Raw genomic sequence first — 22,084 nt, 5'->3', positions numbered from 1 at the left:
CGGGGGGCTGGTTCCTTAGGGGATAGGGGGCTGGTTCCTGGGGGACGGGGGGCTGGTTCCTCGGGGACGGGGGGCTGGTTCCTCGGGGATGGGGGGCTGGTTCCTGGGGGACGGGGGGCTGGTTCCTTAGGGGACGGGGGACTGGTTCCTTAGGGGACGGGGGGCTGGTTCCTGGGGGACGGGGGGCTGGTTCCTTGGGGGACGGGGGGCTGGTTCCTGGGGGACGGGGGGCTGGTTCCTCGGGGACGGGGGGCTGGTTCCTTAGGGGACGGGGGGGGGCTGGGGGACGGGGGGGCTGGTTCCTTAGGGGACGGGGGGCTGGTTCCTGGGGGACAGGGGGGCTGGTTCCTGGGGGACAGGGGGACTGGTTCCTTAGGGGACGGGGGGGGCTGGGGGACGGGGGGGCTGGTTCCTTAGGGGACGGGGGGCTGGTTCCTGGGGGACAGGGGGGCTGGTTCCTGGGGGACAGGGGGACTGGTTCCTCAGGGACGGGGGGCTGGTTCCTGGGGGACAGGGGGACTGGTTCCTCGGGGATGGGGGGCTGGTTCCTTAGGGGACGGGGGGGGGGGGGGGGGGGGGGCTGGGGGACGGGGGGGCTGGTTCCTGGGGGACAGGGGGGCTGGTTCCTCGGGGACAGGGGGGCTGGTTCCTCGGGGACGGGGGGCTGGTTCCTGGGGGACAGGGGGACTGGTTCCTCAGGGACGGGGGGCTGGTTCCTAGGGGACGGGCACCTGCCCAGGTGACAAGCTCCATCCCGGGAGGGGCCCTTGGGGGGCAGCGAATGAAGTCTCTCCCGTCCTTTCTCTCCTTAAGGCCAATAAACATGCGCTTATTTATTACTTATTATTTATTATTTATTACTTATTACCTTGTTGATCGGAGAGAGGAAAGGAGAGCGACGGGAACACCCACGCCGAGCGTCACTGGGGATGGAGCCCCGCCCGGGATGAACCTGCGGGGTAGAAACACCCTCCGAGCCCGACGCGAGCCCCCCCACCCCCCGGGCCGCGAACCCGCCCCCGTGACCCGTCCGCGCCGCGGGGGTGGCGAGAGCGGCCCGACCGCCGTGACCGCCGTGACCGCCGGGGGGTACCCGCGTGGGGCGGGCCTGGGCGGGCGGCTGCAGCCCCGGCGCGGCGGGCTGGTCACGCGGGGGGCGCGCCCCGCACTGCGCCCGGGCGCCCCCTCCCGGCGCAGCCGCGCAGACACCCCTCCCGGCGTCCCACGTGGTCGCGCTCGCCGCCGCGGGGCCCGACGGGAGACGCCGGCGCGCGGCCGCCATGTTGGGCGAGACCACCCCCTCCCGAGGGCGGGGGCTCCTCGCGTCCCCGCGAGCTCGGCGCTGGGCCCGGGGCGCGGTGCTGACGGCGGGGGCGCGCGCGCTCGCCCGGGGAGCCCCGCGGTAGCCCGAGGTGGGCGCCCGGCCGCCCCCGGAGCGCACCGGCCGCGCGGGCGGGAGTCGGGGCGCGGGCCCCCCCCGCCCGTGGGACGGCCCCGCGCACGCACGCGGCCGGCGCGGGGCGGCCTGGGAGAGTCGGAAGCGCGGCGAGCGGCAGCGGCGGGCCCATGCAGGACGCGGAGAACGTGGCGGCGCCCGAGGCGGCCGAGGAGCGGGCCGAGCCCGGGCCGCAGCAGCAGCCGGCCGCCGAGCCGCCCGGGGACGAGCCGCCGCGGGCCGCGGGGCCGGGCGCGCAGGAGGCGGCGGGCGGCGAGGCCGAGGCCGAGGCCGAGGAGCCCGGGCCGGGGCCTGAGGGGCCTGAGGGGCCCGCCGAGCCCCAGGCCGACGGCGAGGAGGCGGCCGGAGCGACCCCCGGCCCGTCCCCGCCGCCGCCCGAGGAGCCCCCCGTCCCGGCCGCGGACGAGGCCCCCGGGGAGCAGGCCCGGGACGCGGCGGCCGAGGCCCCGTCCGACGGGGCGGGCGCGGGGCAGGGCGGCGCCGCGGGGGACGGCGGCGCGGCCGAGAACGGCGAGGCGGACGAGCCCTCCTTCAGCGACCCCGAGGACTTCGTGGACGACGTGAGCGAGGAAGGTGAGGCGGCGGGCGCGGGAGGGCGGGCCGGGGCGTGTGTCCTCGCGCCCGCGCGGCCTTCCTCCGGGGGCGGGCTCGCTGCGGGGCCCCGGACGCCCCCGTTTCCCCGGCGAGGGGCGGGAGGGACGCAGGCCGCCCGGGGAGCCGGGCAGGCGGGGCTTCGGCCGGGGCAAAACGGGACAGGCCACGCGCGGCTCGGTCTCGAGGGCCAGCCCCCGCCAGCAGGTGCGGTGTCCGCAGGTGCGGTGTCCCGAGTGTGCCGCCGCGCGTGTCCAGGCTGGACCGGAGCCGGCGCGGACCCGGGGCCGGGGGTGCCTCGGAGCGGCAGTGACGGGCCTCTTCCCTGCAGAGCCCTCCTCGGGTGGTGCGAGGCGCGCGTGGCCAGAGCCCTGGCTGCGTGTCCCCGTGTCCCTGGAGGGCACCGCCCCTTCCTGCGGGCGGCCGGGCTCCGGGCGCGTGTAGATCACACCGGCGGCGCCCTCCCGCCGCCCGGCTCAGCCCCCGCCGCCCCTCGCCGACCTCAGGGGCAGCTCGTGGTCTTGCGGGCTCGCGTGGTTGTGGCTGCGGGAGCCCTGCAGCCTTGGAGCGGAGGGGCCGGCGCGCCCAGGCTGGAGGTTACCGCGCTGAGGCTGCTGTGCCTGGTCCCCTGAGGTCGAGGGAACCGCAGCGGACCTCGAGGAAAGGGGGAAAGGAGCCTAGGGAGCCAGCGCAGAGTTGTCAACGTCAAAAGGGGTTTCCTAGGGTTTCCTGCCGCTGTCACCTGCTGTGCCGCGCTTTATCCTGAGATAAAGACGGTCTGGGGCGAGGCGGGAGAGGCCCCGCGGCTGGGAAGCCTGGGAGGGGACGGGCTCCTTGCTCACCCAGAGGCAGCTGCTTTTTGCCCACCAGTTTTTGTCGTATTTTAAAACCTAAACGATTTTTAAGGCCTATTTTGAGCCCACCAGTATTTACTCTGTGATTGGCTTTTTCTTTTTAAAGCATTGTGTGAGCACACCTAATTCACACAAGATTTTAGCACATGAATTAATTCCAAAGTTGCGGTGTGTGACATGCAGGGGTGCTGATGTGAGCACCAGGCCGGCCAGCCAGGCTAGGTGATGGCTGGGCAGGCCTTTTGGAGTGCGCACGATCACAGGTTTTTGCCAGAGCGACCTGTGAGTTGCTGGCCCTAGGAACTAGCACTGAGCGAGCCCTGTGTTCTTGAGGCCCCTTGGTTGTGGTCCATTGCTCACGTGTGTTTTGAATTTTGCCTTGTATATGGGGACCAGAGAGTGATGCCGTGGGTACCATTTCCCTGGAAAATGCAGTGTCTCGGGAGGCACCCTCTGCTAGGTGCCATGAGCTCCAGCGCTGGGCTGCCGAGAGGGCATCTGCCTTGCCCCTCATGCTGAGGCTGGCACGGCTGCGTCTCCATGATGGTCGCGTGTCAGCCTCATTCTCAACTGATTCCAGTGCTCAGCCAGACGTGGTAAAAGTTTTAATTTTTTTTTTTAATGTTTTTATTGATTTTATTTTATTATTTTTTAAAATGTATCTTTATTGATTTCAGAGAGAGGAAAGGAGAGGCAGAGAGAAACATCAATGATGAGAAAGTCATTGATCGAGCACGCAACCTGGGCATGTGCCCTGACCGGGAATCGAATCCCGATCTCCTGGATCCTAGGTTGACGCTCAACCTCTGAGTCACACTGGCCGGGCAAAAGTTTTAACTCTTAAGTGTCTTCTTTTTTGGCTCATAAGTGGTATTTATGTTTATGTTTGCTATTTAGTTTTTTTACTGTTTTCAGTATTACAGATATTTCCCACTTCCCCGCTTTTTGCCCCCCTCCACCCTATATTTGCTCTTCAGTTTTGAGAATTGCTTCTGGAGCCAGACAGAATCCATGAGCCAAGAGGAACCAGAGGTGCAGGTGCTAACGGCAGAGGAAATGTGTTTGTTTATGTGCAGTTTCTACACTTACTTTCTTGCTGTGTATGAGCAGACTTTTATAAAGAACTCTTTTCCTATAAAAAACTCTTTTCCCTTAAAGGACTTTAACATTGTGGGAAGGAGTCTACAGTGTGTACAAACACTGAACTTTTAATTATAAACCTTGTAAATTCAGATCGGGCTTAACAGGCCAGTTAATTGTATGATGAGTGAGCTTTAAAAAGAGCCCATGGATTTGACTCCAGTCCTGCAAGGAAGACGTCACCATGGTGTGACTCTCACCTGCCTCTTTCCTTTTTTCCTCTTTGGTCTGTGTCTGTTTTTTTGAAATTTAAGTGACGAGGGTTTTTTTGTTTTTTTAAAAAGGTAATGTTTTCAATATTTATAATGGGTTGAAATTAATTAGAAATAGTTTATAACAGGGCATGCCTCTTGAAATTAAAACTCCTTTTTGAAAGACCTTTCAGTTTATTATGCAATGTTTCAAACACAAAATGGAGATAATCCATCTGAACTTTTGAGAATGAGAGGCAGCAAAGAGTATTTTCTTACGTGTTCTATTTGGCACGTAGAAATTCTTTTTTTTTTTTTTTTTTAATTCTCTCCTGAGGATATGTTTTTCATCAATTCTAGAGAGAGCAAGGGGGAGAGAGAAACATCCATCAGTCGCCGCCCATATGTGTCCCACCCGGGAATCAAAGGCACCACCTTTATGGGATGACACCCAACCAACTGGGCCACACCTGCCAGGGCTGGCATTTTGAAATTCTTACAAGCATGGTACAGATGTCAGAGTGACAGTGGGATTCCAGAGCCCACAGATGCATATCACAGAACACTGTTCCCCAGCTGGGGTGTGAGGTGACCTGCGTGCTCTCACTGGCCGATGGCCTGGTGCAGCCTCAGGAGTGTTGATGGCGGCTATGAAGGTATCTGTTCTCGTTCCTAACCCAGCACCTCGTCATTTCACAGCTTCCTGGACAAGCTAACTAATTTGTACAGAATTTACACAAAAAGATAGGTTTTGCTTTATTTCATCTGATACCCTATTTCATCTGACCTCCAAATGCCCATCTCCAGTGGCTGATCAGGCATTTCTATTGGTGCTGGAGCCTTATGGTCAGGACTTCAGGCCTGGGACAGGCCTCAGGAGGGGTTGCGGGGAGGAGATAGCACTGAGGCCCCGGACAAAACCAGTCAGCCTCCAGACTGCTTCCCAGGCCTGTGTTGGTTCCTCTCGTGTTTCTTTTTCATAGCCCTTTACACCTGTCTTTCCTTCCCTCTCTCGTTCTAGCCTGTCATTTTATGGAAATGAAGCAATTCTAAGACTTGAGATTTGGGTTCTGTGGTCTTAATTTTAAAAGCAGATACACGAACATAATTCATTTTGAATTTTTGCGTGTAGTTATGGAAATATAGTTAACCTATATTGCTTACTATGTTCCAAGTACGGTCCTGGTGTTTACAGCTGTGATATCTATAAAAGCCTGGGGTCGCCCAGCAGCCCTGTGAGATATTTACCCAGTCGGAGACCCACCAGTCGGCAGCTGCATCATTTACGTGCATACTCTTCTGCGCTTGTGTGTTCTCTAGTCTTCTTGTTTCAGTGTCCGTCTCAGCCCCATGTTGTCTTCAGACAGACTATTGAGTAACGAGTTGTTTTGTCTTAGACTAACTGGGAAGAAATTCCTGCTGGCCAGTTTGCAGTGGCGGTGGGTTGGGGAAGGCTTACCATGGGGAGCCTGGCCCACTCTGGGTTTTTCTGATTCCTGGTGAAAGGCCTTCCTCTTTGTTTTTGTTCTGCATCATTAAAAGTGTTTTTAAAAGTTCATTTGAAATCATCCATGATTGCCAGGAATCTGTTGACATGTCTTGACTGTGGACAGACATGAAGACTTAAATCTTCCCAGTTCTTTCATGTGTAAGTTTGGAAGCAGGCCAGGGGTATGACTTCCTTTCTTCACAGTGCAAGCATTCAGATTATTGCCTCTGCTGCTGGAAGGGTGGTCAGTGTGCTAAGCTAATGGATGAACTGTCGTTCTGTCAGTAAGTCATTGGACAAATCTCTCGCTCGGACAGAATTACTGGGAGATGTGCTCAAAGACCGGCCCCAGGAAGCGGATGGGATCGACTCGGTGATTGTGGTCGACAATGTTCCTCAGGTGGGACCTGACCGGCTGGAGAAGCTCAAGAACGTCATCCACAAGATCTTCTCCAAGTTTGGGAAAATCACAAATGACTTTTACCCGGAGGAGGATGGGAAGACGAAAGGGTGAGTGGTTCTCGTGGTGGCGCCTGTGTCTCTTGGTGTCCCCGTGGCACAGGCGTTCTCTCCCTGGCCTCTGCCGCCCCTGGGTGGGTGCTCCCCACCCGCCTGGGAAGCTCTGTGGAGCGGTCAGGTGGTCCTGGGCCGCACACAGGAGGGCGGGAGATGCGCTTCTTGATTAGGGTGCTGTAAGTTGGCTGCTAAGTGCTCCAGGAGTCAGCTTGGTGGTTAAACCTGCTGTCAGAGCAGTGCACACGCAGTGCTTCCTGGGAAAGGGACCCACAGATATGGAAGGTGGCGGAATTTCAGGAAAACTGCGTGTGGTATTTTATTGATTCTAAGATATGCTTTTCTTTGCATTTTAATACCTATGAAATGCGGATATTTTTTACAGTCTAGGTGAAAGCGTTGTCATTGCTTAATCAGCAGTTTTTCCCCCGAGTGTTACCTAAAATTGTGCCTCTTTTAAAAATGGTAGCATGAGGTATAGGCAGCCTTGCAGTTTGCTTTTGAAATTCCATCTCTGGTATTGTGTTGACAAATGTAATTCTGGTTCCTTTATTTTAAATTCTGTGATGTATGACTGTTCGTCTGTTTCCCCACACAGTGTTGCAGTTACAAACAGGTTTCTTTTTGAACAAGTGTAGTTGTTCCCTTGCTCCAGACCTAGGGGTGGAATTTGGGGGTTGTTGCTGGGCAGTGTCAGCTCATGCCCAGGTGGTCATCAGCTTGCACTGCAGCCGCAGGAGTGAGCGTCTGTGCTGCCCCACAGGCCCTGAGACCTTCTCCACTCACATTCCACGTGAATGTCAGCCTGTGAGAGGACAGCACTGGGAAGGTGGTCACGTTCATTTAATTCAGATTTTGGAAACCGCCTAGGTAGTTTTATTTCTATAAAAGTGATCAAACACAGGTAATGCTCCTAATGTTTTCTATTTGGAACTAGGAAGAAGGATACCTATTATTATGTTTTTGTTAAAATGAAACACCCTTGAGAACCTTTGTAACTTTGCCTGTAATACAACATAATGCATAATATTTATGACTTTAAGTTTTATAACAGCTTTGTGAAGTAATTGACATACAGTAAAGTTTTAAAGTGGACGGTTTCATGAGTTTTGTTGTAGACACACCCATGAAACCATTACCACAGTCAAGGTGATGGACGTTTTGATTAATGAGCTTTTCTGTGATTGTGGACTTGGAGCCTTGGAGCTTCTGTGAGGATTTTGTTCATGCTCCGGGATCTACTCTGCCCGCGATTTGACTTCCTTGGACATGGCAAGGGCATGGGTCCCATGTTTATGGTTGAGGAAGGTCTCGTGTGTATTGAGCACGACCACCCTAACCTAACATCCACAGTGTGTACATCGCCCTCTTTCTCGCTCCAGGTACATTTTCCTGGAGTACGCATCTCCTGCCCATGCCTTGGATGCTGTGAAAAGTGCCGATGGCTACAAGCTCGACAAGCAGCACACTTTCCGAGTCAACCTCTTCACCGATTTTGACAAGTGAGTCCCGACTTGGGCCGTGCGAGCCTGGACATTCACCCTGCTGAATGGCCTGGGTCCCGGGGGGGGGGGGGTGCAGTGCTCCTGGCCTTCTGGGTGGTTCCATCCTCTGGTTGGACCATGCAGGACATTCCACATCCCTGGCCCTCATACTGGCCAGTAGCACCCCCTCACCACCAGCATCCCCTCGCCAGCATTACCAGTAGCAACTCGTCCTTTCCCTGCTTAGGAGGACAGGCGGGTGTAGCACAGCAGGTCCTCGAGCCTGTTATTTGGTTACCATGTTGATGAGCTGCTGTAGAAACTCAGATCAATTGTGACACTTAGCCGATGTTAGGTGGGAGTGGCTGTCCTGCCTGGGGGGGAGCCATGGGGTAGTGCCACTGTGACTGTTACTGGACTGTTTCTTTTTCTGTTCCAGGTACATGACAATCAGCGATGAGTGGGATATTCCAGAGAAACAGCCCTTCAAAGACTTGGTGCGTTGTATGGAATTGGTATCTGAGTGGTAGAAGGAAGGGCTGGCTGGCCTCTGGCTTGAAGTGGAGAACTCCTCGGGGTTAGAGATACCAATGGAGTGTGTCAGCCTCCAAGAGCAGTAGGTACACGAATGAGTCTTTTCTGACGAAAAGTAACGAAGTCTGCTTTTGGCTCGCTCTCTAGGGGAACTTGCGTTACTGGCTTGAGGAGGCGGAGTGCCGAGATCAGTACAGTGTGATCTTTGAGAGCGGGGACCGCACCTCCATCTTCTGGAACGACGTGAAGGATCCTGTCTCCATCGAAGAGAGAGCGGTGGGTGTTTGCTGTGGGTGGGGGGACTGGGTGCAAGAGAAGGTGAGGTGTCCTGGTCTCCGGGATCCGTCTCTGAGAACAGCTGCTTCGTTCTTTCAGCTCCGAAGTGATCAGGAGATGGGAACAGGCTTCTCGTGTGTTTCGTTTGAGAGCTTGAGGGCAGATTCCTTATAGAAGGAGAAGTGTGTGTGTGGCTATGCTGTCGCGTTAATGTGGGCTTGACTTTCTCCACAGCGGTGGACAGAGACATACGTGCGCTGGTCTCCTAAGGGCACCTACCTGGCGACCTTCCATCAGCGAGGCATTGCTCTCTGGGGGGGAGAGAAATTCAAACAGATTCAGAGATTCAGCCACCAGGGGGTTCAGCTCATTGACTTCTCACCTTGTGAAAGGTAAGCCCTTAAAAAACAGGTGGAATCTGTTCCCTTCAGCTCCTGCCACCCTCCTGCAGATAACTTTAACACCTTTTTATTTTGCAGTAGTTTCACACTTAGAAATGGCTAGAGGAGTATGGAGAACTCCCTTCTCCCATGTGCTGTGCACCGAGCTCCCAGTTCACATGTGGTTGTGTTGCTTTCTCGTTTTCTCTCCAAACACATGGACGTAGTGTTTTCATGAGCCATGTGAGAGTCGGGGGAAGGATCACGTCCCTTTTCCCCGAGTGTGCATTTCCCAGGAGTGGAAGTTCCCCTACAGCCGCGGGCAGTTGTTAACTTCAGGAGATTTAACATTGACTTGCTGTTCCAGCATAGTCACTTGGTCCAGAGACGTCCTCTGTAAAATTTTCTCCTTCAGCTCAGGATCTAGTCCAAGATCATGTATTTTACAGATAATTTTCTTGTGAATGACCGTCCCTCCTGTGTGTAATAGTCCGAGTATCCCAGCTTGGGGGTGAGGGGGGCATGGAACACAAGGAGTTTGAAGGCCATGGCCCACAGTCATGGAGCATCTTCCTGGGTTGTGGGCTCAATCCCCCAGTAGGGAGCGTGCAGGAGGCAGTCGATGGATGTTTCTCATCGATGTTTCTCTACGTCTCCCTTCCTCTCGCTCTAAAAAAACCCAATAAAAACACATGAGAAAGAAAGAAAATTAGTAAACTGTGTACCCCTCTGTTAGATACCTGGTGACATTCAGCCCCCTGATGGACACACAGGACGACCCTCAGGCCATCATCATCTGGGACATCCTTACTGGCCAGAAGAAGAGAGGCTTTCACTGTGAAAGCTCAGCCCACTGGCCTATTTTCAAGTAGGTGGACGGTGGGAGCCTGGCGACCTCTCGGGCCTGCTGGTGGGCAGAGCCTGGCACTGGTCTTTCTCTCTTCTCAGGTGGAGCCATGATGGTAAATTCTTTGCCAGAATGACACTCGACACCCTCAGCATCTATGAAACTCCTGTGAGTGGTTTCATTACTGCAGGATGAGCTATTGGCTGAGGGTGGGAGTTTTCCCTTGACCTGTGATGGCTGAAATAGGGGAACTGTGTATGTAGAGTGGGGGCCGGTTTCGGTTCTCATGTCCTTGTCTGGTTGCTCTCTGCCGGCCCCTTGTTATGCTGCAGAGGGCTGGGGACAGAGGTGGCTGGGAAGTGTGAACTGTTCAGTGTTTGTCTGTTCATCCTCTGTGCTCACACTGCCCCGTCCCAGCAAGCTCACATCAGAACCTCTGGTTGCCTTTTTGTAAACAAGTTGTGTGATTGAGACATTGGCCTGATTTGAGTCCATTGCACCTGTTTCTTCTGCAGTCTATGGGTCTCCTGGACAAGAAGAGCTTGAAGATCTCTGGCATCAAGTAAGTGGCTATGCCCCAGGCTGCTGTCACCTGCTCTCCGCGCCAAGCCCTGGGCCCCACACTGTGGAGAAAGCGCTATCCTTGTTCCAGGCACCAGGCAGCCCAGGGCTGCTGCCTGTGCCACCTGGGCATGTCCCTTCCCTGCACACAGCACCTCCTGAGGGCCACAGTGGAGCAGGGACTCCACCTAGTGACACGTCTTCTGTGTTCTCGGGTGACCATGTAGTGGATTTGGTGGTCTCAGGCGAGTAGCAGCTCCTTTGTCAGAGTGGCCCGTTTTCTTCCTCTGAAGCCTCTGGGTGAGCCAGTGTCTCCACTGTGAAGTGCCCACTGTGCAGGGGTAGTCACGTTTCTTCTTCCTTACATTCTTGGGTAAAATTACGGCTTATGTTAAAAATAAAACCAGGACTTGATTCTTATAAAGGCAGAAGTAAAGATGCTCCTCATGGCATGGGCTTACGAGTCATCCTGTCCAGCCCCCTCTCCTTCTCCAGGGTCTTCCTGCTGCTCTGCTCCACCCTTACTGGTGTGCAGTTCCCTCTCAGCATCCTAGTGGGTTCTCGGGAATCATATCATGTAGCCGGCCGGGCCCGTCAGCCTCAAAGGAATTGTACCTGCCGGCAGTGCAGGGAGTGGTCAGAAGCGGGTTTGGATCCCAGCTAAGGGGCTGTGTGGCAGCAGACGACACTGTCAGTGTCTGTCTTTCCTCCCTGGCAGAGAGTTTAGTGCCCGGGGCTGTCACAAGGGTGAAATGAGCTGGGTGGCCCCTAGAGCAGCACCCTGCAGTGAGCTCCCAACAGAGGGTCAGCTGCTGAGCCTCCGCACAGCCAGTGAGCACTGCTCTTTTTAGCGCTCAGCCAGTCCTTCTGTGACGGTTTGTTTTCTTTGTCCTACAGAGACTTTTCCTGGTCTCCTGGTGGTAACATAATAGCTTTTTGGGTACCTGAAGACAAGGATATCCCAGCGCGGGTCACCCTGATGCAGCTCCCCAGCAGACAGGAGATCCGAGTCAGGAACCTGTTCAATGTCGTGGATTGTAAGCTGCACTGGCAGAAAAACGGAGACTACTTGTGTGTCAAAGTAGATAGGACTCCAAAAGGCACCCAGGTAAGGGGTACCCGTGGACAGAGGCGTCCTGGTACACAGCTCCAGACTGGTGTCTGTTCCGTGTGAAGGATGTTAGTGGATGTTTGGTTTGAAGTTGTAGGTTATCTTCAGATCCCTCTGATAACAGGAGTAGTTGGCTGGCACGTCATAGCCAGAGCCCTGGCCGTATTCCAACTGAGGAGTGTCGTTTATCTGTAAAACTCTGAGTGGGAGAGATAGTGGCTTTCAAACTTGTGCAACGCAGTCACCATTGTCTTAATCCCAGGACATTTTCACCACCCTGGAAAGAAAGTCCACCCTGTCAGCAGTCCCCCATCCTATACTTCCTTCCCCCTGGCTCCCAACACTCCCCTCTGCCGCCTCCCTCTCTGTCTGCATCTCCCTGTTCTGGATGGTGCAAAGGAATGGAATCAGAGTGTGTGGCCTTTCCTGTCTGGCTGCCTTTCCTGAGCCTGTCCTCAGGGCTCCCCCCACTGCGTGGTTGTCCCCACACCATGCTGAGTTGGTTGGCTGCTGATGGACATGTGGGCTGTTTCCACTTGTGACTGTTCTGGGTAGGACAGCACCGCCTTCCACACAGGTGCCGTGGAGGTGTTGATACAGGAAACCCCACTGTTTAGAAGGACTGACCTGGGCCCTTGGTGGACCTGTAGGGCACTCATGGCAGAAACTTGCAGGCAGGCTGCAGGTCCATGATCCTTTTGCGCGTGAATGTGACCTTTAGTGCAGTTCTTTGTAGTGGAGTCAGGGCCAGAGAGAGAGAGAGAGTGTGTGTGTGTGCGTGTGCTCCCATGCACGCGTGTGCCCAGTTCTCCCAAGGTAGTCCCATCCCTGTGTCCATTGGCACCTGAGGGTCCTGTGTCATGACGAGAGTGTCAATTAAGTATTTTTCATGTTAGGTTTTCACATTATTATCCCCCCCTTTCTTTTTTACAGGGTGTTGTCACAAATTTTGAAATTTTCCGAATGAGGGAAAAGCAGGTACCTGTCGATGTGGTGGAAATGAAAGGCAAGTTCCACTGGGGTCCTCTGTGGCTGTGTCCGTGTGTGTGGTGTCACATGTGGCCTTTGGAACTGGTGTGAGCCCCACCTGGGCAAATGCCAAGACCCAGCTCACTCTCAGAGTAATGAACGGCCTTGGGCCCCCAAGTTACAGAACAGTCTAAGTTTAGGGATTTTCTTGTCCTTTCCAACTTCAGTCTCTTAACTTTTCCAATGGCCAGGGGAAACTCCCCCCGCTTTTCTCACTACTGTGACTGCTCACGGAGCGCAGGAGCAAGGATTCTCAGCCACAGGCAGCTACAGGGCCCGTCACGCACAGGTTTCCATTTGAGGGGCTTCTCTGGACCCAGGGCATGTTCACATGCTGTGTTTCTGCCTTTCAATGGCAAAGTTAGCCTGTGTCCTTTGTTTTGTTTTCTGTTTTGCTGGAGAGGAGGAGGAAGGGAGGGGAAAGCACAGGGAGAGAAGAGCATGCAGGGTCTGGTCTTCTGCCCTGGGAGGAGGAGAGCCCTTTAAAGGCTGTGGAATTCTGTAAGTGCCACGGGAGGGTAGGAAAGGACACGTCCACAGGCCGCAACGGCTCAGGCTCCTCCGCACAGCCCACTGTGGGCGGGAGTTTCCACTGGGCCAGGAGGATGGCGCACGAGCCTCGCCTTGGTCAAACGCACTGCTGTGGTCTCCATGCTGGGTGCGCCGTCATTCCTCTGCTCCTCGGTCCTTTAATGACCGTGAGACTCAGGCTCTGCTCTGACTGACGGGAGTGCTTTCTCTGTCACAGAGCCCATCATCGCCTTTGCCTGGGAGCCTAATGGAAGCAAGTTCGCAGTGCTGCACGGAGAGGCCCCTCGGATATCTGTGTCCTTCTACCACGTGAAGAGCAACGGGAAGATCGAGCTCATCAGTAGGTGGCCTTCCCTGTCTTGTTTCTCATGGGGGTGTGCTGGTCGGCACATGGGGGACCTACGAGGGCAGCTGCCCAGGCCTGAGCCCACTGCTGGAATATCCATCATGGCTCACTCACATGGTTCACATGGGCGCACCACGTCCACGGAGAGCCAGAGCCTCCATGGCTCCCTCACACCTCAGTGTCTATACTAAAGTTTCTGGTTCTTTTGTTGAATGGATGAAGCTACTTTCTCTAGGCTTGGGGATAAATACCTCCTGCCCTGCCTCTGGGTGCCCTGTCCCCACCCTCGCTCTGTCCTGCCTGGGAGGGGCTGCATCCGTCCATTCCCCCTGCTGGGATTCTGGCTGACGGCTCTCATCCTATGTCCTTAGTGCTTAGCAAACAGTAGGTCCTCTGCAAACACTGGTGTTAACAATTGCTTGTTGCTTCATAGCATCTTTTCATGTGGTGACTGAGGTAGTGAGACCTCTGGCCCCACTTCAGAGGTGGGGGCCACGCTTAGGCCATGCTCACCACGCTCCAGGGACGTCACATGGGACTTCTTACCACAGAGACACTGGTTTTATGTGTGTGCCCTGGGGGCAGCTTTTCCCAAGACACTTCTGTAAAGAATTTTGTTTTTACTTCTTTAAGCTTAGAGTGTGTGGGGGAGAATCAATGGGCCGTCCATCACAGGACTGATGGTAGCATCAATTCCCTTTGACGTGAAAGGAAGAGGGGCGGGTATCTCAGAAGACTGTCCTCTCGCTATGACCTGGTCAGGGAGCAGATGGCAGGTGCCCAGGGAGCCTCTTCCTGTGAGCTCTGTGCCAGGCCCCGTTTTTGTGAGGCTGAGTGTCAGCGTTGGGTGGTCAGGTGTTCCCTCTCAGCCCCGTGGCTGTTGAGGGACATCTGCTCACACAGCTGGTCTATTTTTCCTTGATTTTGGCCTACAAACCTCACCTGTCAGGCTGAGCTTGGGTCCTGGGCAAACTGCCCACCTGGTGAGGACTCTTAGCTCCCTGGCTTCACAGGGTCCCTGCAGAAAGTGGGTAGTGAGGGTGTGTGGGGAGGTGGGGTTTGGGAGGTGTTCATGAACATGAAAGTTTTTTTAATCCCCACCTGAGGATATTTTTCCCATTGCTTTTCGGGGGGGGGGGACATTGATGTGTGAGAGAGAGAGAGACATCGATTGGTTGCCTCCTGCACACGCCCCAGCTGGGCCGGGGATGAGCCTGCAACCAAGGTATGTCCCTTACCTGGGAATTGGACCCAGGACCCTTCATTCAGTCTGTGGGCTGATGCTCTAACCACTGATCCAAACCATCTAGGACAATGAGCATATTATTTAAAGAGATGTGGGCATCAGAAGAATGGATTTCGGGGTTTTTTTCAGGGTCCCTTATCTGTGAGAGTCCCGGCGATGGTGTTCACTGTAGTGGGATTCCATTGTCTAATGACTGTACGAGACAAGAGACCACATTGTCCAGATGGCACTGCAGCTTTAGAATACTCTGGCTTTGTGTTTGTGTTATTAAGTGTAGGTCGTAGCTTCAGGTGTGCTTCATTGGTGATCTCAGAGGTGTGGTGCATGGAGTCATGGCTAAAGCCCATTTTGCAAACTCACCTAGGGGGCATGTGCCCGTCACCAATTCCTCAGTCCTGGCTGCATGCCGGCTTAGAGCCAGTACGACTTCTAACACACTTCCTTTCTTTTCAGAGATGTTCGACAAGCAGCAGGCAAACACCATCTTCTGGAGCCCCCAGGGGCAGTTTGTGGTGCTGGCTGGTCTGAGGAGGTGGGTGTCTGCTGTCCGGTCTTGACCCTGACCCCAGGCCCGCCTCCTGCACTGGGTTGTGAACGGTGACTCCACTGAGTCCTGAGGAACTTGCGTGTTCTTGTCTGGAAGGGTCATCCCAGCTCCGGTCCATGGGACAGATTGCTACACAGTGTCTGTGCCGTGCTTCCCGGCCTTGCGCCTAGACCAGGCAGAATAAACAGGCACTTGCCATGCTTTGATTGTGGTCCCACTGTGCACCCACGTTTTCTCTAGGAGGAAGGTTCAATCAAACCTGTCTGCACCTCGGGGAGGGGTGTCACCATGAGGGCCTAAGCACTCGTCTTCCTCACCCCTGCTTAGCTGTTCCTCCAGCAGACTGTGGGGCGACGAGAACCCTGCAGCACCCCACCCATGAATGCAGATGCCTTCCAGCTACTGTTCCCCCACTTTGTGGGAGATGCTGACTGTGGTTTTGGAGGCTCGGTACAGAATGACAGACGGCCTGTCCTGTGAAACGTGCCACAGACATATTGCGAGTCCTGCGCGTGGACACATCATCAACCGTGTCCTTGTCTCTGCTCTTTCCATGTTAGCAGCCAGGCAGCCTCGGGACACCCTGGACCCTCTCCCCGGGGCCTCTGCGGGCGCAGGAGTGCGGGGAACTGCATGGTGTGGCTCTTGGTTAGGACGTTCTGTCTGTCTCCCCAGCATGAATGGCGCCTTGGCATTTGTGGACACGTCGGACTGCACGGTCATGAACATTGCTGAGCACTACATGGCCTCCGACGTGGAGTGGGACCCCACGGGCCGTTATGTCATCACTTCTGTGTCCTGGTGGAGTCATAAGGTAGGGGCTGACAGCAGGCGTACGGCAGCTGCTTTTCTGCCTTGGAGAGAGGCCGCACCGCCTCCCTCCTGGTCTCCCCGAGTGGGTACACAGTGCTTTTGATACCACAGTTAGCTGACCCTTTGGGCCCATCCTGGGCTGCCTTGGTGCAGATGCTGCTCGACTCTTGATGGGGCTGAGTCCTGGGAAATACCCTTAGTCAGAAATGCCCGCCAAATGTCATGATTCAGCCTCACCCGCCCTGCACGTGCTCAGAGCGCTCATGATGGTCTGTGGCTGGATGTCTCCTGTTGCCCAGCATCACTAGAGGAGAGTGTTCCTTGCACTAGTTCAGGGAAGACCCAAAGCTCGAAGCGTGGTTCCCACTGAGTGTGTTTTGCTTTCTCACCATTGTCATCAGGGCCATCTACTTCGGAGCAGATGGCCTGAGGCAGCAGCCTTTTTCATAAGTAGATGGGCTGTTCCTGGTCTCACTGTCATGAGTCAGACCCTGTCTTAGCCTGTCGCAGCCATGTCCAGGCCACCGGCATGTGCAGTAGCCAGAGCTGCTCGGTGTGGGATTGAGTTGTGTAGCTTCCCGATCTGCGGCCTTCCCAGTGGGTCAGGTTTCATGTAGGCTGCTCACTGTGGCGTGTTGAGTACGTGTGGGGGAGCGTGTGTGTGGGGAAAGTGTATCCTGGTTGCTCGTGTTCTCCCAGCACAACTACTTCTCTCAAGCAGCCCTTGGTTGGGACCATCGTTATTGGGTTGCCCAGCCTGTGAGGTTAGATTGGGGTGATTCTGCTGAGTGACGTCATGAACTTTCAGGAACGAACACACACTTGGTGCACACACTGACTAGGGTCAGTCGGCTATGCCCGCGTCTGGCCCTCAACAGGCCTTCCTTGGCACTATTAAACTGGGACATGTTCCGAAGCGCCATCTGTGACGGGGTCTCAGCAGAGTAAAGAAGGCCCTGCTGCCTTCTCCAAGACCATTTTGCCATTAAAAAAAGCCAAATTACTCGGTGTTTGGTGAAGAGGTTTCTGTTCTGGCCCAGGTGACCGCCTGTGCTTGGTCAGCACTGTTGTAGCTGCTGTGTGTGTGGCAGGTGGGATCTCTAGTGCACAGTTTCTGTGTCGACTGTCTTCCGCCTATTGGCATAGTTTAGGGAAGGCCGAGGTCTCCAGATTATTCAGTGTCCCCAGGTGCTGCAGTGGCACGGCCGGCCCGCAGCAGGTGTGCAGTGAGATGGTGCTCAGCTGACACTGTAGATCCCAGTCCCTGGTGCCTGCTGGAGCCCGGCCTCCTCTCCCATAGGTGGACAACGCCTACTGGCTGTGGACCTTCCAAGGCCGCCTCCTGCAGAAAAACAACAAGGACCGCTTCTGCCAGCTGCTGTGGCGGCCACGGCCCCCGACACTCCTGAGCCAGGACCAGATCAAGGTTGGTCCCAACAGGTGAAGGTGACGTCAGGGGGTGATGAGCGGGGAGTAGAAAGGTGATACCTGGAGGACCCTTTGAACAGGTGCCTGAACAGTAACAACCAAGTTTTAAAGAGCAGCTTTAGGACAGTCATCAGATGTCCAGGTTGTCTCGGGTCCTGTCAGCACCACTCCGGGACGTGTGCGTGAGCTGGGCTGGGGCTGTGACAATTTCCCATGGGATTCGAAGAACCGCCTGTGGGGTTTACATGAGCAGGGGGAGCTATGCTGGGTTAGGGGTGTTAGGGCAGAGCTGAGAGGACAGGAGGGAAAGGAGGACAGTGTCGCTGCTGAGAGACCTTAGGGCAGATGGCCTGCCACGTTGAGTGCTCTGTGCTCTGGGAGGCCATGTGCCAGTCCTTGAGGGTGTTATTTCATGTGGGCAGCGTGGAAGGTTGTGTGGTAAAATCCTGAGTGATTTGTCTTTGTTGCAGCAAATTAGAAAAGACCTGAAGAAATACTCCAAGATCTTTGAACAGAAGGATCGTCTGAGCCAGTCCAAAGCCTCGAAGGTCAGCCTTGATCCTCAGGCTGGGAAATGCCACAGGTGGCCACGTCCCTTCGTGGCAGAGCAGGGCCAGCATCTGGCCGTGGGGGGGGGGGGTGTCCATGGAGCAGTCACTTCTCCACTGAAGGCACTCCCTGTGCCACTGCCTGTGGGTGGGCTGGCGGGGCCCAAGCCCTGTGACCCTCTTGGCAGCTGGCTCTCCAGATACAACTTGGGGGGTGTAGGCATTTGGGGGAAGAAAACTGAGAACAAGCCCACCCCACCATTCCTGTCCTGACAGCTCCCTTTAAAGTAAGTGTTCTCGTGTCCTCTGATGTGTCAGCTCTGACTCCCCCCCTGTGCCTAGGAACTGGTGGAGAGGAGACGCACCATGATGGAGGACTTCCGCAAGTACCGGAAGATGGCCCAGGAGCTCTACATGGAGCAGAAAAACGAACGTCTGGAATTGCGAGGAGGTAACTTTATGAGCTGGAGATACACTTTTAAAGCTTGTGTTTGTAATTGCCCAGATTTCTCAGTAAACATCAGGTGTGTGTAACGGCTCTCACATCATCAAGGACTCGGTTCCGCACTACTTCCCACCCAGTAGCCTCCGCAGGGCCTTGCTGGTCCGCATGCCTCCTGTGTGTGCTTGCGTGTCCCCAAGGCTGAAGCCTGCGGCACCTGCACTCCTCCATGTCTGCGCCCACCGTAGCCTCTCCTTTTCCTCTTTAGGTGTGGACACTGACGAGCTGGACAGCAACGTGGATGACTGGGAGGAGGAGACCATTGAGTTTTTTGTCACAGAAGAAATTTTTCCTCTTGGAAGTCAGGAGTGACCGAGAGCACTGTGGTAAGACTTGTGACAGGAGCAGCTAACTTCCTGTTGTTGACCCACAGGTTAGGAAACGTCTTGTTTATGGTGATGCATGAAAGTCCAGTTTCACGTTCTCAAGGTTGGTAAAGTCTTCCCTGTGAGCTGTGATGGGTACCATGCAAACCCAGCAGCGGCACCCACTACTGGTCAGAGAGTCCTGCCAGGTGTGGTGTGGCAAGGACCTCAGACACTGCCTAGTGACGGAGAGGGACCTAGAGGTTTTGCACCTGAGGGCTGGCAGGGAGGGGGCTGAGCAGCCTTTGGGTGTCCAGGCAGTGTTGTCCCAGGGCAGGACGAGCGACTGGTCGTCCTCAGCAGTGGTCCACCATTGAGGCTGCTGCTCACGGCCCAGGCGTCAGACTGAAGGGAGCTTCCAGCGCCTCCACCTGAGACTGGGTGGTTTGTGGCTGTCCCATGCTGCCCCCTGACGGGCTTGTGGTGAGTGAGAGAGTAAGCCCGTGTCCCGTTGCAGCGCCACCTCGTGCCGGAACCGGGTCATCCCTGCAGACAGCCTGCGCGGTTCTGAGTTCCCTATGCTTCCTACTCTCGACCTACTGCGCCTGGGATGCCCGTCTCCAGAGTTGTGCCTTTCACCCCTGGCGTCCGGTGGGCGGTTTTAAGGCACTGCTCTCAGTCTTCTCCTGTTTGGTTTCTACGTCACCACCAGTGTTTGTTACTGAGACTCCACCTTGGCCTCCCTGCGGGGACTCTGTCCCGTGGGCGTGGACACTGCAGGGGAGCAGTGTGCCTCCTGTGTCCCCGCCTGCGTGGCACCTCAGCCATGGGCCCGCATTCAGGTTGTGGCAGGTCTCAGTGGGCTGAACGTGGAAATAAAGCAAACCTGTACGAACCAGCTGTCTTTCCTCGTCTTTAAACGTAGGTAGCGACTGTGATCTGGTGCCTCTCCCTGCCCCCGGCAGTAAGGCCACTGCGGGGCTCGGTCCCTCGGTCACGTGCTCATGGCAGCCGTGGCAAGCAGGGACACCCCCTTGTGGTTCTGTCCTGTGTGCAGCTGAGCTCTGGGAAGTGACGCACTGTCCAGTCCAGAAACGGTGTGTTCCGGTGTTTTCCGTGCTTGTCACCTGACCTGACAGAAGACCCCGCTGACCCTCCCTGGGAGGCCTTCAGGTTTGGAGTTGTGTCGAGCTGTCACCTTAGCTGCTATTTTGTGGTCCTCTGAATACTTAACTTCCCCACTGAGAAAGGAGTGAGCACAGCGTGTGGTTCGGCCCACTTTCATTGGCTGTGGCAGCTTCTGACCGACCGGCCTTGTCTCCCGGGGCCCGGAGCTCAGTCTTTGAGCAGTGAGGCAGGGACGGGCCCTCGGAGTTCACGGTGGCTGTGATGTGTACGGGCCTCTGACGTTCTGTGGTTGGAGGATCAGCTGTCTGTGGGCCAGAAGGCGGGACGCCTGCCCCCGTCGCTCGGCAGGTTCGTGCCGACCTCCTCGGGCTCCACAGTGACTGCTGGAGCCCGTGGCTGCCCAGCTAACTCTGGGTCCCTGAGGGACACGTTTGTATTTGTCCTTGGAGCCTTAAGTGTCCTGTGCACTGGCCGCTGGTCCTTGGCTGTCGGTGCAGGTGTCATTCCTGTTTCTCTCCTGTTCAGACTCCGTGCCGAGACTGGTGCTGCTGACTTCATGCTGGGAACAGGAAAAGGCACATGGTTCTGTCATGTTGGCAGATTTAACAGCAGGAAAAGGCACATGGTTCTGTCATGTTAACATTTAACAGCACATGGTTCTGTCATGTTAACAGATTGAACAGGAAAAGGCACACGGTTGTCACATTAGCAGATTTAACAGCTTTCGAAAGATGATCTTTTCACGACTTTAAACTTGCTAGTTGTAATTGTTTTACATAATTTGTAAATAAAAGACTTTATGAAACACTGTTTGCTGTAACTCTCCTCTGTGTGGAAGTGGGTTTCCCGGGGCTGCCCTGTGTGGAGAGCTCCTCACCCATCTGTGGGCACGGGGGTGAGAGGTGGGCGCAGGCCCCTGGCTGCCCGCAGAGACGTTAGGGGAACCCAGAGACCTGGGCTCTCTAGCAAGGTGCTAGTGGGTCAGAGCTGGAGCTTTGGCAGCAGGGGAGGAGGGTGCTAGAGGGACGGTGCTGTCTTCCCTCCCCTTGGTCATGCAGCGGGGAGGCCCTAGACGCTGACGTGGGCCTCCCCAACATCACTCCCCAGGACCACGGAACTACCACTGTCGTCTCTGCTGCCAGACTGCCCACCTGGAGCGCCACCGTGACCTTGAGTGGTCTTGGCCTGAGACCCACCCTTGCTGGAGGGCCCACCGCTGCAGCCCTGTGCCTGGGATTTCGGACCTGAACTTCATGGACAGGGTCTCTGAATCACACCAGGTGCGGGAGTGATGGCTGTGTTCTCACCAGCGCGGGCTGTCGCCAGGGATGCTGTGTCTGCCCGGCAGTCAGCGGCCTGACCTTAGGTGCAGGGGCGTCCCTGGAGGCAGCTGTGGGAAGTTGAGCACAGCGTTTAACCAGCACACTCAGGCCCTGGCAGACCGGGTGGGCTGGGGGCTAAGAACCAAGTCCTCATCATCAAGCCCAAAGATCACTTCAAGGTTGCTTTAAAATTCATGTGGGAGCCGGGCCGGCGTGGCTCTGGTTGAGCATTGACCTGGGATCCTGGAGATGGCGATTCCATTCCCAGTCAGGGCACAGGCCCGAGCTGTGGGCGTGCTCCCCAGCAGGGGGCGAGCAGGAGGCAGCCAATTGATGACTCTGATGTTTCTATCTGTCCCTGTCCCTCCCTCTCTGTGAAATCAATAAACATTTAAAAAAATTCCCTTGGGGTCCAGCCAGGCGTGGCTCAGCGGTTGAGCATTGACCTAGGATCCAGGCAATCAGGGTTCGATTCCTGGTCAGGGCACATGCCCGGGTTGCGGGCTCGATCCCCAGTCGGGGGCGCGCAGGAGGCAGCCGATCAATGACTCTCTCATCATTGATGTTTCTTTCCCTCTCCTTTCCTCTCTCTGAAATCGATAAAGATATATTTAAAAAAAAAAAAATTCCCTTGGGAAAAGTGTTCACACCTGAAAGTATTTCATTAAATGTCAGCTGGTGGCATTTGGCCCCTTTTTGTGGAAAAGCTCCAAGCCCACGGCTGGTGATCTCAGGCAGGCTCACCTGTAGAGCAGGTGAGGCGGTGGCAGAGGAGCCCTGGGTTGCCATGGCGTCGGATTAGCGCATAGACAAAAAGGCTGGACCTTGTCTGGAGCTGTAACCATGTTCCCCGTGTGCAGCCAGCCTGTGCCCACCTATCTGCTCGGGGCCCGTCGGAAGCATGTGGGCATC

General features: G+C 55.8%; 1 protein-coding gene across 1 annotated transcript; it reads left to right on the top strand.

Moving 5' to 3' along the window:
* Positions 1–1,541: 1,541 nt before the first annotated feature.
* Positions 1,542–20,660, top strand: EIF3B (eukaryotic translation initiation factor 3 subunit B). The gene is made up of 19 exons (XM_081134490.1): positions 1,542–2,029; positions 6,039–6,231; positions 7,617–7,736; positions 8,158–8,215; positions 8,400–8,528; positions 8,763–8,920; positions 9,645–9,776; positions 9,857–9,923; positions 10,271–10,317; positions 11,214–11,424; positions 12,361–12,433; positions 13,205–13,327; positions 15,033–15,111; positions 15,802–15,940; positions 17,240–17,365; positions 17,838–17,915; positions 18,258–18,366; positions 18,626–18,743; positions 19,240–20,660. Exons 1-18 carry the CDS (start codon positions 1,567–1,569, stop codon positions 18,727–18,729), a joined length of 2,409 nt encoding a protein of 802 aa, XP_080990616.1. The 5' UTR covers positions 1,542–1,566; the 3' UTR covers positions 18,730–18,743; positions 19,240–20,660.
* Positions 20,661–22,084: the final 1,424 nt, after the last annotated feature.

This window comes from Miniopterus schreibersii (genome assembly GCF_964146895.1).
Source record: "Miniopterus schreibersii genome assembly, chromosome: 4".
Taxonomy (NCBI): Eukaryota; Metazoa; Chordata; class Mammalia; order Chiroptera; family Miniopteridae; genus Miniopterus; species Miniopterus schreibersii.
Note: the sequence above shows the minus strand (reverse complement) of the source record. Positions and strands in the feature narration are given on the sequence as shown.